General features: G+C 35.1%; 1 protein-coding gene across 4 annotated transcripts; it reads right to left on the bottom strand.

Annotated features, from left to right (window-relative positions):
* Positions 1-120: 120 nt before the first annotated feature.
* Positions 121-17,008, bottom strand: LOC100650651 (protein Wnt-5b). 4 transcript variants are annotated; one of them, XM_003397698.4, is made up of 9 exons: positions 15,368-16,229; positions 14,792-15,105; positions 6,822-6,906; positions 1,681-1,946; positions 1,161-1,341; positions 913-1,024; positions 719-821; positions 471-638; positions 121-328 (listed from the first exon to the last, which is right to left on the bottom strand). In XM_003397698.4, the coding sequence occupies exons 3-9, from the start codon at positions 6,899-6,901 to the stop codon at positions 141-143; spliced, it is 1,098 nt and encodes a 365-aa protein (XP_003397746.1). In that variant the 5' UTR covers positions 6,902-6,906; positions 14,792-15,105; positions 15,368-16,229; the 3' UTR covers positions 121-140. The 4 variants fall into 4 exon arrangements, with proteins under 4 accessions (XP_003397746.1, XP_048264794.1, XP_048264792.1 ...); XM_048408837.1 differs by lacking the exons at positions 14,792-15,105; positions 15,368-16,229 and adding an exon at positions 16,894-17,008; XM_048408835.1 differs by lacking the exon at positions 14,792-15,105 and having other exon boundaries at positions 15,368-16,231.
* Between the last annotated feature and the right edge of the window lie 5,319 nt (positions 17,009-22,327).

Below are 22,327 nucleotides of genomic sequence, written 5' to 3'. Positions count from 1 at the left end.
GATCATTATAATTTTAAGAAATGTATATACACAGTATAATATTCCCTAATAATTGATGTCTATCTGAAATATCGAGGAAAATTGTATCACAAAGAGGTACATAAATTTTTCTTATGAAAGTATCAAATAAAATTGAAATTTTATTTGCAAGTATGAATATCTACGCTTTTAACACAAGTTTTGCATTCAACGAAACAACACCAATGAAATTTGCACTCGCATCGTTCTCTAATGGTTGATTTTTGTGTGTTATATCCTCGACCGCAGCAAAGAAGATTACATCCATCCATACCGGATGATGTTCTGTTGCAAATTCTTCCGTGTGTACCTAATAAATATTTATTTTTTGTAAAGAAAGAAAGAAATTTGCATAAGCATAGTCTCGTGTAGTATTTATTTAATATTTTTGAAAATTACCAAAAGAAATTAATAAATTGATCATTTAAAGTTTTTGAATAAAAATTTGTTACCTAACGATCCAAGTGTTTCATTAGGAAGACAATAGTTTGGAGATTCATCCAAATAAACTAGATCATTCGCAGTAGGTAACGAAAATCTTGGATCTCGCATAGACAAACGTCCACGTCTATTTACTCTCACTTCTGTTGCCCCATCGTATTTATCTAAGAGAAAATCACCTGTAAAGATGATTAATATGTATTTATAATATTATTCTATTATCGCAACATTAAAAGTAACTACATTAAAAGAAACATACCAATTTCTCGGAAGGAAGCGAGTTGCTGCCAGCAAGTAATTAAGCTGCAACTTCCAGAAACTCCGTGACACTTGCACGTTACTTTGGACCGTTTTATAACAGCCTTTGGAAATTTGTTAATTTCATAATTATTAACGCTAATGATTCCTTTGTCGCTATCTAGTAAAATGGAAATAAAAAGGAATGAAATTTACCCTGCGTCCGGCTTCGTTATTATGAAGATTCATTAAGCTTCTGCCTTGTTCTCTACTGCCTCTTTTAAAACTTCGCTCACGTTCTTTCACATCAACGAATGCTTGTGTAAATCTAAAAAGATAAAATCTGTTAGAGAAAGCTCTCGATGAAAGCTTCGAGCATGTTAAACATTGACAGTAATATACAAACAGATTAGGGAGTAATTTAAAAGAGTTAGTGGAATTAAAAAAGAGCTTGCAATAATTACTTGTAACCGTATTCGAGATTGTCTCCGCAGCCACCCCAGATCCAGTCTCGCTTTAGATCTCTGGGTCTGCTGCTTCTAGAACATCCACACGAGGATAATTGTCCATCTCTGCAAGATCGGCTAATCGAATATACCACTCCTGCAGCTGTGATCGCATGGACGAACGCAGTCTCTCTGCTTGCTAGGAAAAGGAACGCGTCCGTTTAAACCTTTTTTAGCATTTAAAGCTAGATCAATAACTGCTTAAAAATTTATTTATAAATGATGACATTTTAAAACTTTTATTTGTTTAAAGAGAGTCCTTATCCTTGATCGATCCATGAATTAGTGTAATATTCTTCATTTCTTCCGTACTGTTTATTGAAATCTACCTATCTCCTGATTGCAATAATGAGATCATCGCATCGTGATGTGTCTCTTCGTAAATAAGAGGTTGTTAGGAAACAAGCATTGCCAACAAAAGGTCATTGACGAAGAAAGAAAGAACTTGATATAAGTAGCTTGTATAAAAGTGTTTTACCTATTCTAAGCATAGGTCCGAACACTGATTCATCAGAGACAGTGGAGCAATTCCATCTTCGGTCGTGAAATTGATGCTGGCACTCGTGAATTCCAAATTTTGCACCCTTCGCAACACTTGGCATGTGATCCACGGACAACTGGCATAGCTTCCCTTGGCCTTGCGAGAGCCCTTTTAGCCCATGACAAATGCTCGATGCAGCGACGTCGTAAGTTTCTATCATCTGAGCAGTTTCGAGTTGTGGAAAGTGTTGCAAGCCGATGTTTCTGAAACAATCACGGGAAAAAGCGATACAAACGTTAGGATAAAATCAGAACGGAAAAGAATAGAGCGATAGAGTAAGGTCATAGAAAACAATAAATATTATTTAACTTAATAAAATAGATTTATAGTTATATTCATAGAGCTGTTATAACTTTTCCACCAAGCCAATATGTACCTCTGTTGAATAAAAATTAAATCCATCATTTTGATTAACGTTGAACATTAACTGTACTGAATATTGTTTGGGATACTTCAGGGTAGCGATTAACAGTTAATAGCGTTATTCAAATATCACGTGTATTTTTACATTGTTTCAGTTATTTTATATTATATTAGTAAATTTCAATACGAGTTTTACAAGGATAATAAGTTTCAATGGAACCTCGAGCGAAATCTATTCTTAACTCGAACAAATAACTTGCAACGTGGAAGCTTATCCGATATTTCCGAAACCCATCTCGATCGACCACCCTTTGTTGAATAGTCGACGCCCCTTTCTTTTCCAAAAGGCGTGTATAAATTCGGTCGAACTTGCAAAGATTTGTTACGCTGATTATACAAATTTGGAGCAGAAAAGCCGTGGGCGAAGAACGGTTCTCCGTGCCGATTTTTAATGGTACATTTGTGAGTCAACCGAGCGAGATGATGGAATGATGCCGTCACGGACAGAAGTCAGGGGGTCTCTAACGGATCTACCAATCTGAAATTCGAAACGGGTGCTCGTAAAGGTTTTACCAACGATATAAGCATGAGTACGAGTGTACGCTGTACACACTCGGATGCTCTGATATTGCCAATCGAATACATAAAATGAACGCAGTCTAGCAACCTCAATGCACAGGATTGATGAGCAAAACGTGTAAGGAACAATAGGAAAGTTATGTTATATATAGTGTATATATGTGAGGATCCGTGTTCGATATTTTAAGGGTAGTAGAACGGGTTAAATGATCAACATGTAGTGTACAAGTTATTGGATATTCCCAAGTATCGAATCAAATTAATTTTCTCGTTCGCTCTCCTTACACTGCGATGGAATTTGCCCAAACGTTAAACGATGCCTTAAAATACTTTGTTTGAGTATAGTATTTAGGAAAGTAGATGGGTACTAAATTAATGAACATTTCTACAATATCAAGGCTCTAATCATTTTCACTTGGAAGCAATATTCCAAAAGATAAAAGCTAATCGCCAAATTTTTTTAATTGTAACTTAGAAAGAGATACAACTTGTCCCAGTTATGTAGATCATTCTGTGTAGGAGATATCGTTCCTGACGTTAAGCAAACTGTATTATTACATCTCAGATGTTTCTATGCCGTTGTTTACTGCAGTTTCTAATCCCTTTTACTGGGGTGAAAGTTGCGCGTGATACTATCCCACGTAACATACAGTGCTTGAAGACATCACCGATAAATGTTAAAAAAAAGTAAACGATTTCAAATCAAGCAATTTGACTTTCATGAATTTCAAGTGATTTCAAGCTTGAAGCGAAGTCACTCGAATTAAAGAAGCGAATTAACTAATCTGAACGAGATTTAGAGGATTAAGATTTTCAACCATTGGTCTCATGGTAAACTACACTAGGGTATGCATAATAGACTGCATTAATATTCCGGAACACGTTTTGGTTGTGATATATTATCAGCTTTGCACTCCCCTAAAACAATGACGCAGGGAATCATGGGAGGGGAACGATAATATTTCGAAGGATCCTGCCCACGCAAATTCGTGGGGCACTTCGTAGGCCGTGCCGTCCCAAAAAGTAATGCCCCGTGTCTCTTAAAAGATTATACCGGCAATCGTATGGTTTTACGTACCGGGTGTTCTAATTGAAATATTGTATTTAATTTTAATTTCCTATTGAATAAACTTTGCTACTTCAATTCGTTGATTTAGTGCTTAACTTTGTCATCATTTGGACGAAGAGATAGAAATGGGGTCAATTTTAATACTACGAATCAAATAATAAGTTAATTCCAATATAAAGTAGAAATTTATAAAATTTTACTTTGTACGAGATTCGATTGTTACACATTGAAATATCAATCGATTTAAATATAATTTTATGCTCTATTACTCTAAATCGGATATGTGATAATTCTTTTCTGATAAACATTGAAGAGCGACGTAGACTTTATTCCTCACAATGATCAGGTATACGTTATCCACCTTATTTTGCGTAGGAGTAATGTAATCGATCCGTATTATTTTAGTGTTAGCAGAGACGAACGATTGAGATAATGATTACTATTAGCAGTAGTAAATTATCAACCATGAAGTACGATCTCTCCATTAACACAACTAAAAATATACATTCCTTCGAGACTTTAAAAGTTACTTTGACTGTGCTCCTCGTGCAAGAAATTCTTAAAGAAATGACTGTGAGTTTATGAGGATTTTATCTTTGCTTGCTGAGGATGAAAACAAAGAAACATAGGAATTTAAAAGTAGGCAAAATTTCATGCAATACATAAATTATATCAGAATGAACAAAAATTTGATCGATATCAGAAGAGAGGAAGGAAATAAAGTAAAGGAAGAAGGGATGAGAAACAAAGGAAAGGAAGAGTTCTTTTGTTCCTACAGTTCAAGCAGGAATTCTTCGTTTTTTATGTTACTGCCTTTCCTATTTCTCATTTTTTTCGCTCAACATGCACGTATCATTTTGTAGAAATCTAAGAAACGAAGAATAAGAATTGATCATATTACAAGCGAAAGAAACTATATGCTCGGTGTTAAAGCGAATCGAGCGAATTGCTAGCCGATTTCTAGTCTAACATCGAACGAAAGAAACTAAAACATCTAGTGGAAAGTATCGTGTCGCGGCCAACAATGACGCCACTTTCTTCTCACGTGGGACGAGAAAAATGTCTCGAGGCCACCCTTTAATCTGACTGTTTCGATATCGTCGCGATTCACGGAGAAATAGTGCACCGGGAATGGCCTTGTGTGAATCAATTCATTCCTGTACTTAAACACACGCACATCGCCGTGTGTCCGGAATCTAATCTGGACGCTGGCTCTTAGTCGTGACTTAAGGGGTTGTTACGTTGATACTGGAGGGTAGATTAGCGAGAGAAACGCGCATTTTTGCGAGAAAATTGTTTTATCTTGCATAGACCATTGCTCAAGTTACGCTCTATCTTATTGCCGACTGAAATGTCGTGTAATTAATTCGCTCGCGTAAAATCGTAAGTCATGGAAGAATTTAAGTCTGCCATTTACGACGCACAGAGTAGATATTCACGTCGAGTCCGTTCGCTAGATAAGGCATATAACAAGGATACGTGGCGAATGAAAAGTTGAATACACAAATTTTTAAGAAGCTGATAAGGTGGGAATTCACTGAACAAAATCTGTATCTTTAAGACAGAACTCTTTGGTTAAAGTATATAGAAATTGCACGAATATTGATAGTAATTTATTAAAAGCTCTTTGAAAGATCTCTCAAAAGTTCAGATCTAATTAGGATGTGGTAACGATAAAATTAAAACGACCAGAGATTACATCCGTCGAGTTCTTAACTTAAGCTCAGATAAGAGGGATTAACTTTTATGGAGATCCTGTGAGTCCCGCCCAAATGATTAGGCATTTTCTTGATCAGAGACGCTTAGCGATGAGATTTAGAAAAAAGAAACTACTGTAATGACTGAAAGGGCTAGTGATCATTTATCAACGATCGATATCTATTAGTGTCATCTTTTGAATTTTGAAATGGGAAGCAGTGTAATGGAAAAGTTGGTAGCATTTATCAATGATCGAAAGTATTTGTTTCTCGACATTAACAACTTTAAACAACAATTAACAGCTTTAAATTAATTATAATCCACTTTCGATACTCGCAACTTTGACATATTAGGTAGGATCTAGAAAGAAAAATTCAACAAAAATTTATCAAACGAACTGGCCCTTTTTTATTTAATTTTTATTTCATTTGAAGCTTCGTTCAATTAATTTTAGAAATATCAAAAGTTAATACGAAGTCTATCTCAGGTAATATCTTCAAAAAATCTTTGTTATAAAAGGGAAATTTTGAACAACTTCCTCCGTTTTCCTTTCTACTAAAAATATTTGCTATTTCAATTCAACTGGCCAGAAATTTCGACGAAAGGAAAGGATTTAGAAAAACATAAAGAAGCTTTCATCGAGGGTAGACCCGAAGCAGAAGAAAAAATACCACAATCCCAGTGATTTCCAAAAATCCAATTACGAAGCGGGGCATGAAGGATCCTCACGGATGAAAATTCCACGCCATGAAAAACTGTACCGATCTCGGAACTATTCAATGATTTGTCATGGACGTGCAAGGGTGGAAATCAGGGGTGACTAAGGCAATTCAGAAATTAGACACACCGTTGTCGGGGGTACTTTGAGAAAGAGGACAACGATTCTATGAAAAATCCTTCGATCGTGTTCCCACGACGCGATTTCGTCTCGCTGCATACAAAGAGCTATAAATTATGGTAGTCGTTGCGTGGGCAATTTTTGCGGGAATTTGATGAGGGTAGAGAACCGTACCTTTCTCTTCGCGACATATTAATTTATCGATTATCGTCCTGATACCCCGTACTTGTGTTCTTCGATCTGTACCTTGAAGATTGCGCCGAGTAATTAGGCAATTTTGCGTAGGGGTTGCGAATTTCACGCTTACTCCTTTAGGGAAATCTGAATTATTATCTGCATTTAATAGCAAACATTATGAAGGAATGCACATTATAACGTTTTTACTTAAATGTTTGAATATTCGTAATTATATAAAAATTGGATATTACATTGGTAATTGAATATAATCAGTTATATCTTAACGGTATCGAAATACTCGATATTGGAACTTTAATTTAAGAAGCTGGTAATTCAACAAAAAGGGGTACTCACATCCATGTTCCTGGTACAGTCAATGCTACGACGATGAGAAGTAATCGCGAAATAATGAGTAAGCCGCTGCAAACTGCCATCTTGCCTGCAAAGTAATTTCGATATAATTATTAACTTCCAAATTGTCTTACCATTTTTTTCGATTAAATTCTAATGTACAAAAAATAAGACTAAAGAAAAAAAGGCAGAATTTATATATTACGATGTGGAATATACATGTCGTCGAACGTATCTTGAAACATGCAATAAATCGTCGACAATAAAAATACATATCTCCATTAAAAAAAATCTCTTTAAAAAAAAGCCAGAGTATTGTATTAAGTTTCTTCCACCAAATCAAACAACTTTCGTGTGTAAAGATTTATTTGCATTTACAATAGCGTGTATGCACTTGAACGGACCCGTTAATATTCGAGCTCCATTAAAAACCGTGTTATTCGAATTAAAAATAATTTTCACGAAACACAATCACGAAGAGCATCTCCTAAGACCATTTCACAAGGAAATTCCAAACAGTAACACCAAGTGCTTCACCCGGTATACAAAATGAGTACGTGAGTACACGTACTAGTATATACAATATACATATATACGTGTATACCAGTTCTGTGGGCTGCAAGCACGCCGTAGCCTCGGCTTGAAACGAAAGACACCTAAGTCCAGGCGATTATGGTACATCGATTCGACATTACACCTTGCTTGCTCCTGAAGCGACTCACGAGAGTCCTCGGTTCTTGTTCTCGGTCCAGGCTCCAGCCATGTACGCGACTGGTTAATAGAAACTACAGACCAGAGTTACGACTCGTAAACTCCATAACTTTTCATTTTCAACTGTTACGCTACGGTGACACGAGAACTATACCTGTTGATGAGTAGAGTCTAGCGACAATATTGTATTTATGGTTTATGGATATACTCTCGCCTTGATTGCACATGGCGAACGTACACACATCTGTTTGCAAGCGTTGAGTTAGATTTGGAAAGTCTGTAATATTTTTAATACGTATTGCTATCAAGTTTCATGACTTAGTAGAAAGGTGGTTTTAGAATTATAGCCTTACTTTAAATTTAATTCGGGCAGATTCTGTTTTGATAGCGGAAATAATAAATTTTCTGAATTTTTTTAGTGTAGTCATTCTGATCTGTTGGTTTTGCTAGTATCAAAGTGGAATGTCTGGAATTTTTCAGTAGAAAGGCCATCATTGACCAGCCAAACGGTATGAATTTTATCTTATTGAACCTTTTTGATTCTCATGAAAGAATTAGTGGGAAATATCTTAATTTAGACATCGAAAAATAATACAGAGGTATTTATATTTTCAAGGCCACCTTTATCTTCGTACGCAAAACACATTATTTATTAACTACTTCGAACAGTTTAATTTTAGCAAGATATAAATACTTCTTTCTAAATCTAAAATAATCACGATCTCATTTTAGAATGGCGTTGCATCTCAAGGTCTTGGTAATCGATGACAGGTTCGTATAAAAAAGTATACCTTGGGTCTTGTTCGCGAGTGAATGATCTTGGGTAACCCGATCGCGGATCAAAAAGTTCCGCTACTGGTTTTAAAAGAAGCGAAAGAAGAGGCGCGTCGTTCATTAAGAAACGCTGCGCTGTTAAATCAAAAAGCTCGGCCCGATTATGGCACATCGATTCTTGCGTTACACCTTGCTCGACCACGACGGGTGGCTGTTGCATTCAAAGTTGCCCGCTGCGACTAGTTAATATATGCTACTCGCTGAAGTTACGAGTCGTAAATTTTGTAACTTTTGATCCCGGCTTGCTATAATTTTAGTGAACCGACCATGAAACAAATTAAACACGCTTGCGAACGGGAGCTTTTTAAAGGAACATGGTATCCTGTCATCAGTTGCGAAATGTATGTCAGCAAATTACCGTAGATGTAATGTTAATTTTAAAAAATGCGTAAAGATCCAAAGGTACATGCAGCACCTTTATGAGCGAACATGTAATAGTTTATTTGGATTGGATTTTATTAGTAAAACTATAAAATCGTGTATATCCAACGTGTATATCCAAATTAATGCAATGTAGCAAAGTTATAGGAGCTAATGGGTCGATGAATTTTACAATCAAAATTTTATAGCAGTTATCGTCTATCTAGCTATTTAAATATTACGTTTTCTGATAAAATTATTCCTCCTAAAACTCTGAGGTTTAGAAATTTATAGCATATATTGTCAAATGTGTCTTTTCACTACTGGATCCTTCAATTGCCAAAAGTTAATGTGTTATAATTCAGGTTTAAGGGTTGTATGATGACTTTTATGACAGAATATAAATTAATTACAGCCGGTAGGTTTCAACAAATGGGATAGATATATTTTTACCAGGATATTTATGTTTCAAACTGGATAGGCAATAAATTTAAAAATAACATAGCGTACTATATCATTTAGGGAGAGAATATAAAAATTCCAGGATTCTAACAGGATTTAAAGCTTCTAGTATACTAGAAAAGCACCCTGTATATCCTCGTCTATCTAACCCACGCGATCGAGCAGAATATTAGCCGGTGTATAAAATGCATTTGTGATCACGACAGGAATGTAAATGGCGTACTTCAGCACGTCTCTCGCGGGTCCGGCCTCGAATTATCAGCAATAAAGTATCTCGCTGGCGTGTTGAACAAGACATGACCGGCGGTAGTGCAAGCACCGCTACATTTGTTGCTGAATGAGTTGGTCTTCGTCGGCTGATCGTTGATCCTGCGCAGCTGGATGGTACCACGCTGGCTATAATGATCGTAAAAGATCGTTGATCTAATATTAAAAGCGCACACGACGTTCCGTGGCTAACGGCCATTGAAAAGAGGAAAAGGAAATCTGTGAAGTTTCAAGAATCCTCGGCTCGCGATGATAATTAGGTACAGATCTTTAGGACCGCGAGGACGTCGTATCTTCAATCGTCGCCTAGAGATACGTTCGTTAACTTTGCCAAACGAAAATTTTATTTCGACGTAGATGATTTATTGTCATAATTAGTCGTATAATCATTTTGTTATTGACGTGTTTTTTCGATAAACATTTACCGGTCTACAATCAGAATTTTGTTTCATTATGACAAAGATCGTGATTTGTCATTGTGATCTAAAAGTTACAGAATATTAATTGGTATAATGATAAACAAATAAATGGTATATAACTTGCAAGTTGCATAGAGGATTAATCTTTATTAATTTATTCATCGAGTTTTCTTAATCTTTTTAAGATAAATTGAATTTATGCAAAGAATTAGGAATCGTATTAAGAAAATATATTTATGTACAATTTTTAACAAATAATATCTTTACCTGTACTTTAGATAGTAAATTTAAGAGCAATCTGGACGAAACTGTAAATATCATAAAATCATCAAGCTATATTATGATCGTTTTATCGAGCTATGTAATAATTCATATAATAATGAAATGTATGTTTTTATGTAATCTAGTTGACATGAATGAATACAAAAAATTAACATAAAATGTAAAACATAATTTCATTACTTTGCTATTGCTGTTGGCCTTGTAGAGAAGCGCAAAGCAGCCTGCTTCCACCTGACCAGGAAACATTATCGTAACTTCACTGCCGATAAACTCACTGAAATTCTACGGTACACGTTTGCCGGCTACGAATATCTAAGTGGAGAGTGAGAAAGAAGAAGGCCAAGAATTGATACAAGCGGACGGGAAAGCATTAACATCGCAATTTAATTCCTGTTAGACTCGTAATTACATGCGCATTTCAGATATGTATATGTATAATACGCTCATTCGGATTGCGATTAGACATTGGTTTTGGAATAGTGTAAATGTTTTGGGAAAAATGTAAAATATATTTTTATTAATTACGTTGCTTCCAAAATTAAGGAAACATAAATTCTCGGCTCCTTTAAAATAGTCTTCTACGCTATGAAAGTATCCTGACGCATAATCGTAAAAACGATGCTCCGCAATAAATCGTTGTCTAGACAACATCTACTTATTATCCTTTTCAACAATATTCGGTAACCGCTTTGTTTAAAGGACAGCGCTCCAATTTAGGAGACATCATGACGGCTTTATGCTTTACATCTTTCAATTCTATCTCGCGGTTCTACGAGACATGCAGTTCAAACCATTAACTTTATTACCAGTTTTACTCAAAAGGAGATGTCATACATAAGTGAATCTCGGTTGGCATTAAGGATATAGTGTATATACAATGCTACTCTTTGTTTTATTAATATAAGATACTAATACAACAAATAGTTTTAACACAAGAATATTACATAGTATTTTGTATGCACTTAGCTAAACTGTTGATAGAATACAATTGAACATGGCTGAGGATCCAATGACATCTATTTCAAACTGGATTTTCTAAAAGAAACGCGATCTTAAACGAAAGAACTAGATTCTACCTGTTCAACTTTATCTGTGCACATAGAATCACCATCGATCACCATCAATCCTACGTTAGTGTTTTCGAGCCGTGTGCTTGTAGCTAATCTTACCAGATCGTAACGTTCGATTTATATGACATCGAATACTTTCGAAGTACACGGAATAAAATATTCCTTGGACGATATTCTGCTCGACGCTAGCGTATGCGATATGCAAGCCTGTGTTTTTACATTTTACAGGGCCATTATTCCACGTTCTTAAACATTCATAAATACCCAGACCACTTTACACCCAGGTAAGAGCGGATCGTTGTTTTCCATGGCAGGGAAAAGGTATGCACGTCGTTGCATCAACCTGTCCTCGACGAGTCGGACCGGGATTTTCACGAGGAGCGGCAGGACGACTCGAGTCCTCTTAACGAAGTTGCTGGATAGGGACGATACGAGAACACATTCACCGTACGCGTGCATGCGAGAAAACGAGAGCGTGCTTACCCGGCTTGTAGACTCGAGAGGAGAGAAAGGAGGTGCGTACAGAGGACTTCAGGTGAGGGACAGTAGAGAGAGAGAAAAAGAAAGAACTGAAAGAAATAATGGTGGAAGGGGATGAAGAGAAAGTTAAAGAAATTGTAAACATACGAGAAAGAAACAGGAAAGAAAAAAAGGAAACGATAATGTTAAATGGGAAAAAGGAGACTGAAAGAGAGAAAAGAAAAGAAATTGGATAATGATCTTAGGGGGAAGCAAGCAAAGGACGGAACGGTAGAATGCCGAACGGAAAAGGAGAGAATAAAAATGAAAAAAGGAAAGAGGAGATAAAGAAGAAGATAATTGATCGAGGTAAGAGGAAATTATGAGAAAGAGTAAAGAATGAATTGATATAATGAGAGAATAAATCGTTTTGATGTAGAATATTTTATCCGGATAAAATTTTTGATGATTAAAAGAATTACAATTAAATTCATAAATCCGATAAGCTATAGTATTCTCACATTTTACGTCGTTTACTGCTTTTGCTATCGTATGGGATACCTGCGCGATAATACGGGTATTATAGGATTTCAGTAGGTTTATCGGCGGCAAATTTATGATGTCTCCCAGTCAGGTGGCGGCTAACTGCTTTTATCCTTACTTACGTATGGAAATGGTAAAGTAATACGGATGCTTATTGAATTAAGCAAATTGAACTCGTTTAATTACGATGGAAATAGTTGTTCAATTGAAAACATATAAATTCGAATTAATTGCGATATCGATAATGCATATGTTTTAACACGCACACTCGTTATTTTCGCTGATATATTTTAAAAATTTGTCAAAGAAGGATTATGTACTTCAATAGTTACCAAAATTAACGTGAACTGAAATCTGATTAATCACATAATTTTCAAATTCGTTTGGTGATTAAATTTACAACAATAAAAGATTTTAAAAAAGGGGGAAAAAAGTCTTCGGCCTACAAAAGGTTCGTCGCAGGATGCACAATGGCAAGGCGCAATACTTAGACAGCAGTACGATAAAACACGGATAATCATCGGATGAGAAACACCGGGCCTCGTTAAAAGTGTGCAGCAATTAATCTGCCTCGGGTCTCGTAAATCATTGAGCGGCGATCACAGAAGGGAAGTCGTGGATCAGCGGCGCGAATGTTCATCGATCGATCGAAGCTACCTCTCAAACGAAAGCTTACCTTAACGGCAATGTTAATCGATGTCGAATACCATCGCGCACACTGATTCTTCGCTAACGAGATCCGATTACTGACACTGGCGAATTCAACGTCGAGAATTCGCATAAAATCCGCAGTTAAGCCACTTTTCAACGACGCACGCATAACTTTTTGTTGATTAGACGAAATGAGAGAATAATTGCCGGATACGCAAAGGATTTTTTAAAATAAAAGCTACAGTATCCGAACCTTCTTGCGGAATTTAGCTAATATTATTAGAACACCTTTAATACCAAATTATCAATTCATTAACAAATTCTTCTGTACTTTAACGATAGTATTATTTGTGATATTATGGTAAAATAGAACTAAGAAAACAATATTGTAAAGAATTATCGTTTAAATTAAAAATGAATAATTTCAGAATAAACAGAGCACTAAGAATGACTAATAGGATAATTACGAAATACACAGAGCTAAAGGAAACGGTGTACGAGGTGTATTATATGAGTGATATCCCATTAATTCTTATCGTAAACTTCTCAATCAATGTTATTCCGCAATCTACACCGGACAACTTTCATCGTCTGCAACCATATACTATCTATGTATATCTGCTAGTACGAAAGGCTAGCGTCTTGCGTATCTGTCGTACAGCAAGGAAGTTACTTAGCAAAAGCTCAAACTGATGAGATAAGGTTGCTTGGCGTAACCTGCGCCTCATCCATAACCAGATATATGTTACGATAACGGAAAACCAAAACGTAACAACTTCTAAAATATTCGGTGGATTTGAAATGTCCATAATGAAATGCAACAGAGATCGTTTCTGTAGAACTTACATTTTGTTCGATGAGATACGTGTGTATTCCTTTCAGTCGCTTCTTTTTAGAATGCTTTCAAATTCTACAGATATCTAGAATATCCTGTGCTCCAATTTCACTCTGGTTTCAGTTGTAGAAACCACAGACAAACAGTTTTAATGTTTTAAAAACTTAAATGTAGGATTTAATATAGGATTGAAACTTAGTAGAATGCTTTTGTTCATCTCTGTATAGTTGACTTAATAGTTCTTCGTTATTGAAATATTAAAATAGTCACAGTGCCTATATTTTCTGCTTAGAATCAATTATATAAGCCATGCATGCTTTTTTTAAAGATCCTACGAATATATCAAAGAATCTGAAAGCTAATGTAATTAACCCGTCAACTGTTTTATTGCTCACGGCTCCGGCATTTCTCTATTTATGCGGCGCGAACGCAACAAAACCAGATAGATCAGTTGCATTTTTCGCACTATGTGAACTAGTTTCGATAACGCCGGCCATTTAAAATTCAACGAGATATTGTTCCCAGAATAAATTGTCTTGAGTCGAGCCGCCATCGAAACGTGATTTGATATTACGATATGCGTATCCGTTTGTCAAATGGGCATTACAAAGATCCTAATCATTTTTGCAACCGGAAGACATTCCAAAGGATATAAACTACTGATTATCAAATTTATTTACGTCATTTAATCGTCATGTTTGAGAGAATCGCTGTTAGGTTTGCTTATAAGAAATTATTAAAGAACATATACCACTATACGTATGTACGTCAATTAAAAGGAAAGAAAAACTTAGAACAACACGCGATAAATTTAAATTAAATTGAATTTGCGATACAAAAACGAAATAAAATTTCAAAAGCAAAGATGTATTATTTAGCTATAGGAATGACTTTTCAAATTACATGGTCTTATAGAGGGTTAATGGGTTAAAGGGTTAAATAGAATAGGCTTTCCATGTATTTATAATCCTATCGATTTTAGTTTCTAATTACAATATTAATACGTTAATCACAAAGGCAAGGTTACATTATCGATAGTTAATTATCATAGTCCATTAAACCGATTAAACGATTACTCACCGAACCAGGTGTATCCAAAGTCGTTAAGGACGAGTTAATTATTGCCCCAGTAAGATCGGGCAACGTTTCACTTTTTTATGGACGAAAGCCACACAACGACACTTACTTTTTGAATTAATACCGATAACACAACTCGTGTCGGCTCACTTTCATCGAATCTCTGTTCAGATTTCCGGTTTTGCCGGGAAACCCATCATTTTTCACACGGCACAATTCATATCTCATCTTCAGCATCGAAACATTTGATCTTCACAAATACAGCGAAAGAAATTGTTTTCGATGAACAAAATTTTTCTTTTATCTTGTTCATGTCCCTATATAAATATTACATAATATAGAATCGTTATAATATACAATTAGCGATAGTTTGTTTCGAAGATAAGCGAACAATTCATAACTAAAATTAAAATTATAGTACCGCCACAAAATTCTTTGAAAATAAAAAATTGAAGATTTTCAATAATAGGAAAAGAGAAAGGATTATTTAATAATCAAATACTTAGATATACTGCCAACTTTTTTCTAAAAAAAACTTTGACTACGCTTATCCTCATTAGTATATTTAAAATATCTCACGGTTTCCTTTGTCTTCAATCATTTCCATCGTGAATTCCGGCGATAATAACGACGCCGATCATACAGAGGGTGTAAGGAAACTTTCGTAAGTCACCGTTGATAAATATAAAAAAGAGGAATCGGCCGTGAAACAACGATCACCTGTTAGTCAAGGCAACCGGTCGCGGAAGTGTCATCGAAAACAGTCACTCGAAACACCAACGGGTAAACACATTCTAATTCTCAATCATTTCGTAAGCTCTTCAAACACCGAAAGGTTTCTTGTCACTTCCCTTTCTCGAGGCGTCCCCGACGAACGCTGTGGTTCACCGTGCTAAAATCCTCTCGACCTTCTTCGTGGCCCTTCATTCTCGCCGATTCGAAAAACGAAGCGTCACCGGAGCTGTTACGTGCAACTCCAAAACAACTTTACTCTCCTCTGGTCGAACGTCTTAAGAATCACCATCCACGTTGAGTGGAAACTTATTTTAAAGTGTCCTTCCTGTTCACCACTTTGAGATCCCGTAAACGTTACGAGACCAGGGGAGCAAAAGGAAACAGAACCATATTTGGCACGTGAAATTCCAGCACGATCGAAGGAATTTTTCAGGAGCAGGAATCGGAAGAGGTTTCCTTTCGTTCGAAGGGGACTTTAGACAGAGGTAGGCAGGATCGGTAAAAAGAAGCCGGTCCCACGGCGGATCGGTTGTTGGATCATCTCGAGGACGTGTGCTGCCTCGTGGCAAGAGGCCAGAGACCGAGGAACGCTGCGAAACCGACTTGGACGACGTGTTACTGCGGAATGGTCGCAGAGTGCAGGCAGAATCCACGAGACCGTGGTACGTTTCGTTCTCTCCCGCTGCCTTGTCTCTCCTGCACGCCACGGGATCGGTCTCTCCTGCTCGTTCTCCCAAAGAGGGAGCCCCCTCGACTAGCGATGGCCTTAAGGCACCTCGAATCAGTTGAAACTGGCACCGCGAGTTCTCCATTATCGTGATTATTCACCGATCGAATGACAAAACCGTATAGCTTTGATTTATCTTCTATAATATGTAGCTCGACATATGACGAATAACGTTGAAGATAAATTGTGGCTAGTAGATCAGTTCGGATAAGTATTCTTTTTGAGATACTTGTCGCTATTGAATTTTACTTAATTGTCGAATTTCTTGACAGATTTATGTTCCCTGTTTCGTTGAATAATTTACCGCGTTAACTGTCGGGTAAATTTGATGTGTTAACCAGGGCGTCAAAATGGTATCACTTATTTCAGTAAATTCAGCGTCGCGTTCGCATAATATATGAAACATTTCTTTGAAATATGAGTCCGATAAGCCATTTTGTCTTATCGTCAATTATCAACCACGTTAAAAAAATGCATAATAAGTAAACATATCAAAATCTCTTACTGGACGTACATTTAAACAATATTTTAGTAAATTATAAATGAATATACTGTAACAACTCTGTTCCAGAAATTGTTGAATACTTGAACTGAAATAACTTATTAGTTAAGTTAAAGGTACATTGAATCATATGGAAATTACTTCAATTAATCGGTGACTTCCATGACGTCAGTGGAAGGTCTAGGTACCGGTTACCGGAGACCCCCAATGCCAGTCAACGTGTCAATATACGTGTAAATTGTTTGAAAACTCGTGATATAGGAGAAACTGAATGCCCATCACTACCCTCGACGGAACTCGCCGGCTGCTTCTCTCCCCTGTTTCCCTTTGCCTTTCTGTTTCTCTCCTTCCCCTCTTGCCGCTCTCTGGCCGGTTCATTGGTTCATCGGTGCACCGGTCCAGGCTCCGTATTCTTCTCTCTAATTATACCGTTACGTGCAATCGCTCGTGTCAATTAGCAGCTCTTTTTTTCCTGCCCGAATGCAACCCCTTCTTTCGCGAAGGACCCCGAGGAGGATTTCGATTCGACTTCTCCTTTCTTTCTTCTTCTCTCTCTTTCCTTCGAGTGATTCCGGAGAGACAAAGGGGTGGTTTCGTGATCCTTCTCGTTCGACAAAGATTTTTTTAGGAATTCAACGGAGGAATACCAATAAACGAATGTGGTATAGCAAAAATGAATCGAAAGCCAATTTTCGAGAATATTTTATTTATAAATTTCTGAAATAAATTGAACAGTTTCTCCGTTATATTTTTTAAATGATTTGTCGAGTAAATCTTTAAAAAAACCAGTGTACAAATCACAGAAGTACTCAAGAAAGCAGTCGTATAGAGCAATTAGAAAGAAGTAGGGTATCTAAATAAAATTTTCATAAGCAAACAATAAGACGTACTATCAAGGTCTTGATACATGTATTAGTTAATGAAGCGAATTCATATAGTAAGGAAATTCTGTAGTGGTATACTACAATACGTATACACGTAGTCATTTTTATAAATTTCATAGATCTTTACATTTTTAAAAATTATACGCCATTATTCCTTCTATAATGTTTAAATACTGATTATAATTTCTATAGTAAAATATAATATTTCACGTATCACAATCTCCAAATGAAATATGTAACCATCTGATTGCTAGATAAACAACTGGCTATAATTTGCATATATATACAATTAGCGATCTGCTGATCCGATATATCAATCTTTTAGTCGTTTCGTTATAATAATATATTATTATTGACTTCATATAATTATCGTCTATACTATATTAGCAAATTGGCAAACCTATATTTATTCAAATCATATCTATTATAAATCGATATTTCTATAAAATATTTTCACGTTACTTTTCTTTCAAAATAAATATAATTTATTACACGCTGGGTATGTAGTATAATAAAAATACTAAGTATGAAATAGAGCAATCCTTTGTATGTATATCAGGATTAGTTTGAGTACAATGTTTAACTCTCAGCGGGAAAAAGAATGTCGATACAATTATCGCCTTTAAAGGTAGTCTCCCTTCGGAATGAAGTTGGGTCATTAGTAAGAAAGGCAGAACTCTTACTCACATCGATGAACACGATAAACCACTTGTTTTACATGTAAACACGTTCTGCTCTGGTAATTGAACGGGTTCATTCTCAGGTTCTTCTACCTATTATCATCGAACTGACATTGAAATAGCGGTTTTTTTGCAAAAATTATTGTAGAAACGTTTTCATAAAAAAATTACTGAAACAAATAATTACGTACAGACAATGATTGCCGTGATAATAATAATAATTTATCGAACGTATCATTCTTTATTACACAATACGTTAGGATAGTAAAAGTAACAGCAGGTGAAGATAATAGATTAAATATTTTAAAATGTATTATAGCTAATCTATTATTATTATATATATCTATAATATAATATATTATAATATACATATATTATATGTATAGTAAATATATTATATGTATATATTATATATACATGTATATACGTGTATATATTATATATTATATATTATATGTATATTATATGTATAGTAAAAGGCGCTTAAATCTTAATTTCTATGCAATTCGAAATATATTAGAGCGCATCACTAACTACAAGCCCTGCCTACCGAAATTTGCATATGTAGTGGTTTAACAGATCAACGTAATAGGCTGACGGGCGGCACTTCTGAACTTCGGGATCTTTGTCTTTCTTTTATATGTTCTCCTCGTCTTTTCGTTTGGAACAGAATGCTCCTTTACCAGTCTTCCCGGTAACATGTTGAGTTTATCCCTTTATAAACTGGACCAGTCAAATCTTTTGCTCTCCACCATAAATATACAAAATGAATATCGCAGAAGGATATCGACTTTTTAAAAATTATATTGAAGCACTCAATTGCGATATTATCCCAAATATTTGATAAAGCATGAAACAATCTATTGTTTATTATGATAAAATAAATGAAAGATAAGATAACAATATTTCATAATTTCTTGATATTATATTTATATATAACAATTGCCTTGGAAGAATAAAATTATTTCATATGATTATCCTGAACTCACGAGACTCTGAACTCATCAGAATCTTCCTGATAAATTCAACAAATCGAATACATTATATCTCGTTAAGCAAGCCGTGTTCCTCGCCTGTTCGATTAATTCCTGCGCGGATAAAGTCGTTTATTTGTCATAGTACCGACTCTAATTCTTCTTCCTTTCTCTTAATTATACCGTTACGTGTAATCGCCCTCCTTAATTAGCAGCGTTTTTTTTGTTCCGTTTCGGGCCAAGCCCTTCGTATCCTCGATAAATCTACCAACTTATCCCGTGAATCTTTCTTCACGGTCGGATAATAAATATTACGGCCGATTAATTACAAGATTTGCTGTCGATGGTGTCATTGAAAAATCTCCATACATTCTATCCTTTCCTTTCGTATGGAGTGTTTTTTCTATATTAAATACAAGATACACATGTGAATTTTTGTAACGTTTTATTTGCAGATACATGGTTTAATTAAAGATATTTTAATTATACTATATTTTATATAGAATATTTTTAATTAATTTAATTACACTAGTTTAATATAAAATAAAACAATCAATTTTTTTTCCAATCATCGTATAGAACTTACCTGATTTCATTCATTTCCAACTTTTCTAGATCTCATGTGATCTATCTACATTTCTATCGCCATTCAAAAGATTTCATACAATAGAATTATACTAACAAGGCATTTAGCAAAACTTCAATTGTATAAAAGAGTAATTTTTCAACTGAATAAACCGAGTGGGACGTCTGATATTACAAATTCTTCCAGTTGGTCGAATTTATTCAGACATTGATAGGACAGTGGTAATTACACCTTAAGACCCCTCGTTAGAGTCGTGCAATTGCTCTAATAAATTTGCATATTTCTTGTCAAGAACACATGTGCCAACCAGAGCGTTAAATTATAGAGCAGTTCCTCTGATCCAAGTAATTGGGAGCTAGTAAAATTACTAAATTTTTTCTCTTTTTTTTGCCGCATGTATATAATACTATTTAAGATTGTATGTAAATTAAATAAAAGCCTCGTAATAATGATCCACGTTGTTATAAAGATATTGCATTCTTACAATAATTAGAATTGTAATAAGTATATTTGGAATATCATACTGTGATAACAACTTCTTGTATTGTATAATATTTATATCGAATAGTTCTAACGATATATGTACATGAAATCATTCTTTTACAAAATTTAGATAATAAATCAAAATTTGATGATGTTATTTAAAATGTATCAATGTATAAATGCTTTCTACACTTTCTACGCCCGTTGCACCTTAGATGGCTGAAAAAGCTTCAAATTCCAAACTACATATCAAGTAATACATAGTTCCCTCTGGGACATTCGTAATCGTCGATTAAGCAAACGTTTATAATCAAAGATCTTTAGAAAGGAAAAGGAAAAAGTTCGCTCAGTAAACTGTATGACCCGTAATTCATAGTTGCTCGTGAAACATTTATAATAAACGTTTTCCTCGATCGCATATCGCACTGTAATAGCGATGAATTTACGACCGTATGTTACGTTTTTCAACGACGTTCACAATGCTGGCCTGTTATATGAGACCATGATCGAATCGCACAGTTAGTAAACTCAATAATTACCTATACCGTCTTGTATCGTCTGTTAGAGTTCTGATTACATGCCGGCTGGACGGTGTGAATAAAAGGCATCAACGAAATCAACACCTTATACGTACCTAATTTATATCTATTGCGATCTTTAATCGACATTTACACAACATAAAAAGTATAATCCTTAGAAATATAGATAAATGATTATTTTGAACCAATAATATTTAACTGTTAACTTTCTCTAACGTTCACATGATATTTAAATACATATAAAACTTAATAATTAATAGTAATTAATATTGCAATTTCGTCCATTCACATTTATAAATGATAAGAATTACAATAATATTTTACAGAATTGTAGGCTACAGTAAAATTACCATTTAACTATAACTATTTGCTCCATGTAAATTAGTTTCATGATAGATATTACAAACCATAAACTGTATGAAGCATTGCAATTAATTTTAAGAGATAACAAGTGTTAATGACAATGTCCAGGGACAGAATGCCTGACAGAATACATAATCAAGTAGTATCACGGCTAAAACGTAAACCATATGGCCATAATTGACTGATCATGAGATCACTTCGAGAAAAATAAAACGTTGTAATTAATAATAAATGGCAAAAAAGACGTATCATTTTTACTGTTGCCACATTCATATATAATACATAGTCATATCTTCATTTATTCAAAGCTTCGAGTTTGCATAAAAGTAGTAGGTCCAAAATTTTCTTGGTCTACGAAATCGAACGAATAGTTCAACAGAGGCAATACCGTCCAATTCCGTTTCTGACATTTCACACTAGCCGCGAGAGTACCAAAAGTATTGTCTTTCGGTATAATCATGGCCGGGATTAGAGCAGACACCGAGACATGCAATCCGCTCGTGTTTCCTGCAGCTACAGATCAAGGAGGAGGAAAAAAAGCATCCACAGTATTGTTACTACGTAGGGTCGATGAAACTGCTAGGTGGCATCTAATGAGAAAGAGCGGACAATGAGCCTTTCTAACTTAAGTGCCCTAGGGTGAATACCAGAAGGGTGCTCCTACCACCCTTCTTATTTCATTCATTTATTCTCACGCTTGCTTCACGAATCAGACGAGTTATCTGACGAGAGAGCTCCACTATGAATGGTTTCAATGTTTCCGCAATATTTCAAAACAGAAATCTAGTTAATCGAATAATCATATTTGAATTTCAAACATAAAATATGTTCAGAAGATTGTGCGAAGAATTTTGTTTCCACCATAAAATTTAAAGAAAAGGAAAAAAAGATTCTAAATGATCATTATACCTATAATTAATTAATAATTAAAATCTGATAATTTTAATGTAACATTTTTTAATATGTTATATCAAATCTTATTTAACCATCTATATCATTGAACGAACTACATAATAATAAACAAACTAATTTTAAACTTAAAACAAACTTTTATTTTTTTATATAT

The sequence above is a fragment of the Bombus terrestris genome, chromosome 9 (assembly GCF_910591885.1).
Source record: "Bombus terrestris chromosome 9, iyBomTerr1.2, whole genome shotgun sequence".
In the NCBI taxonomy this organism is placed as follows: domain Eukaryota; kingdom Metazoa; phylum Arthropoda; class Insecta; order Hymenoptera; family Apidae; genus Bombus; species Bombus terrestris.
This window is presented reverse-complemented; position numbering and strand designations above follow the sequence as displayed.

Coding starts and splice junctions, on each gene's coding strand:
- LOC100650651 (XM_048408835.1), bottom strand. CDS start 15,395: ATGGAAATGATTGAAGACAAAGGAAACC. Junction 1,342..1,680: donor CGGACCTATGCTTAGAATAG/GTAAAACACTTT, acceptor TCCTTTTCCTAG/CAAGCAGAGAGACTGCGTTC. Junction 822..912: donor ATAACGAAGCCGGACGCAGG/GTAAATTTCATT, acceptor AAATTTCCAAAG/GCTGTTATAAAACGGTCCAA.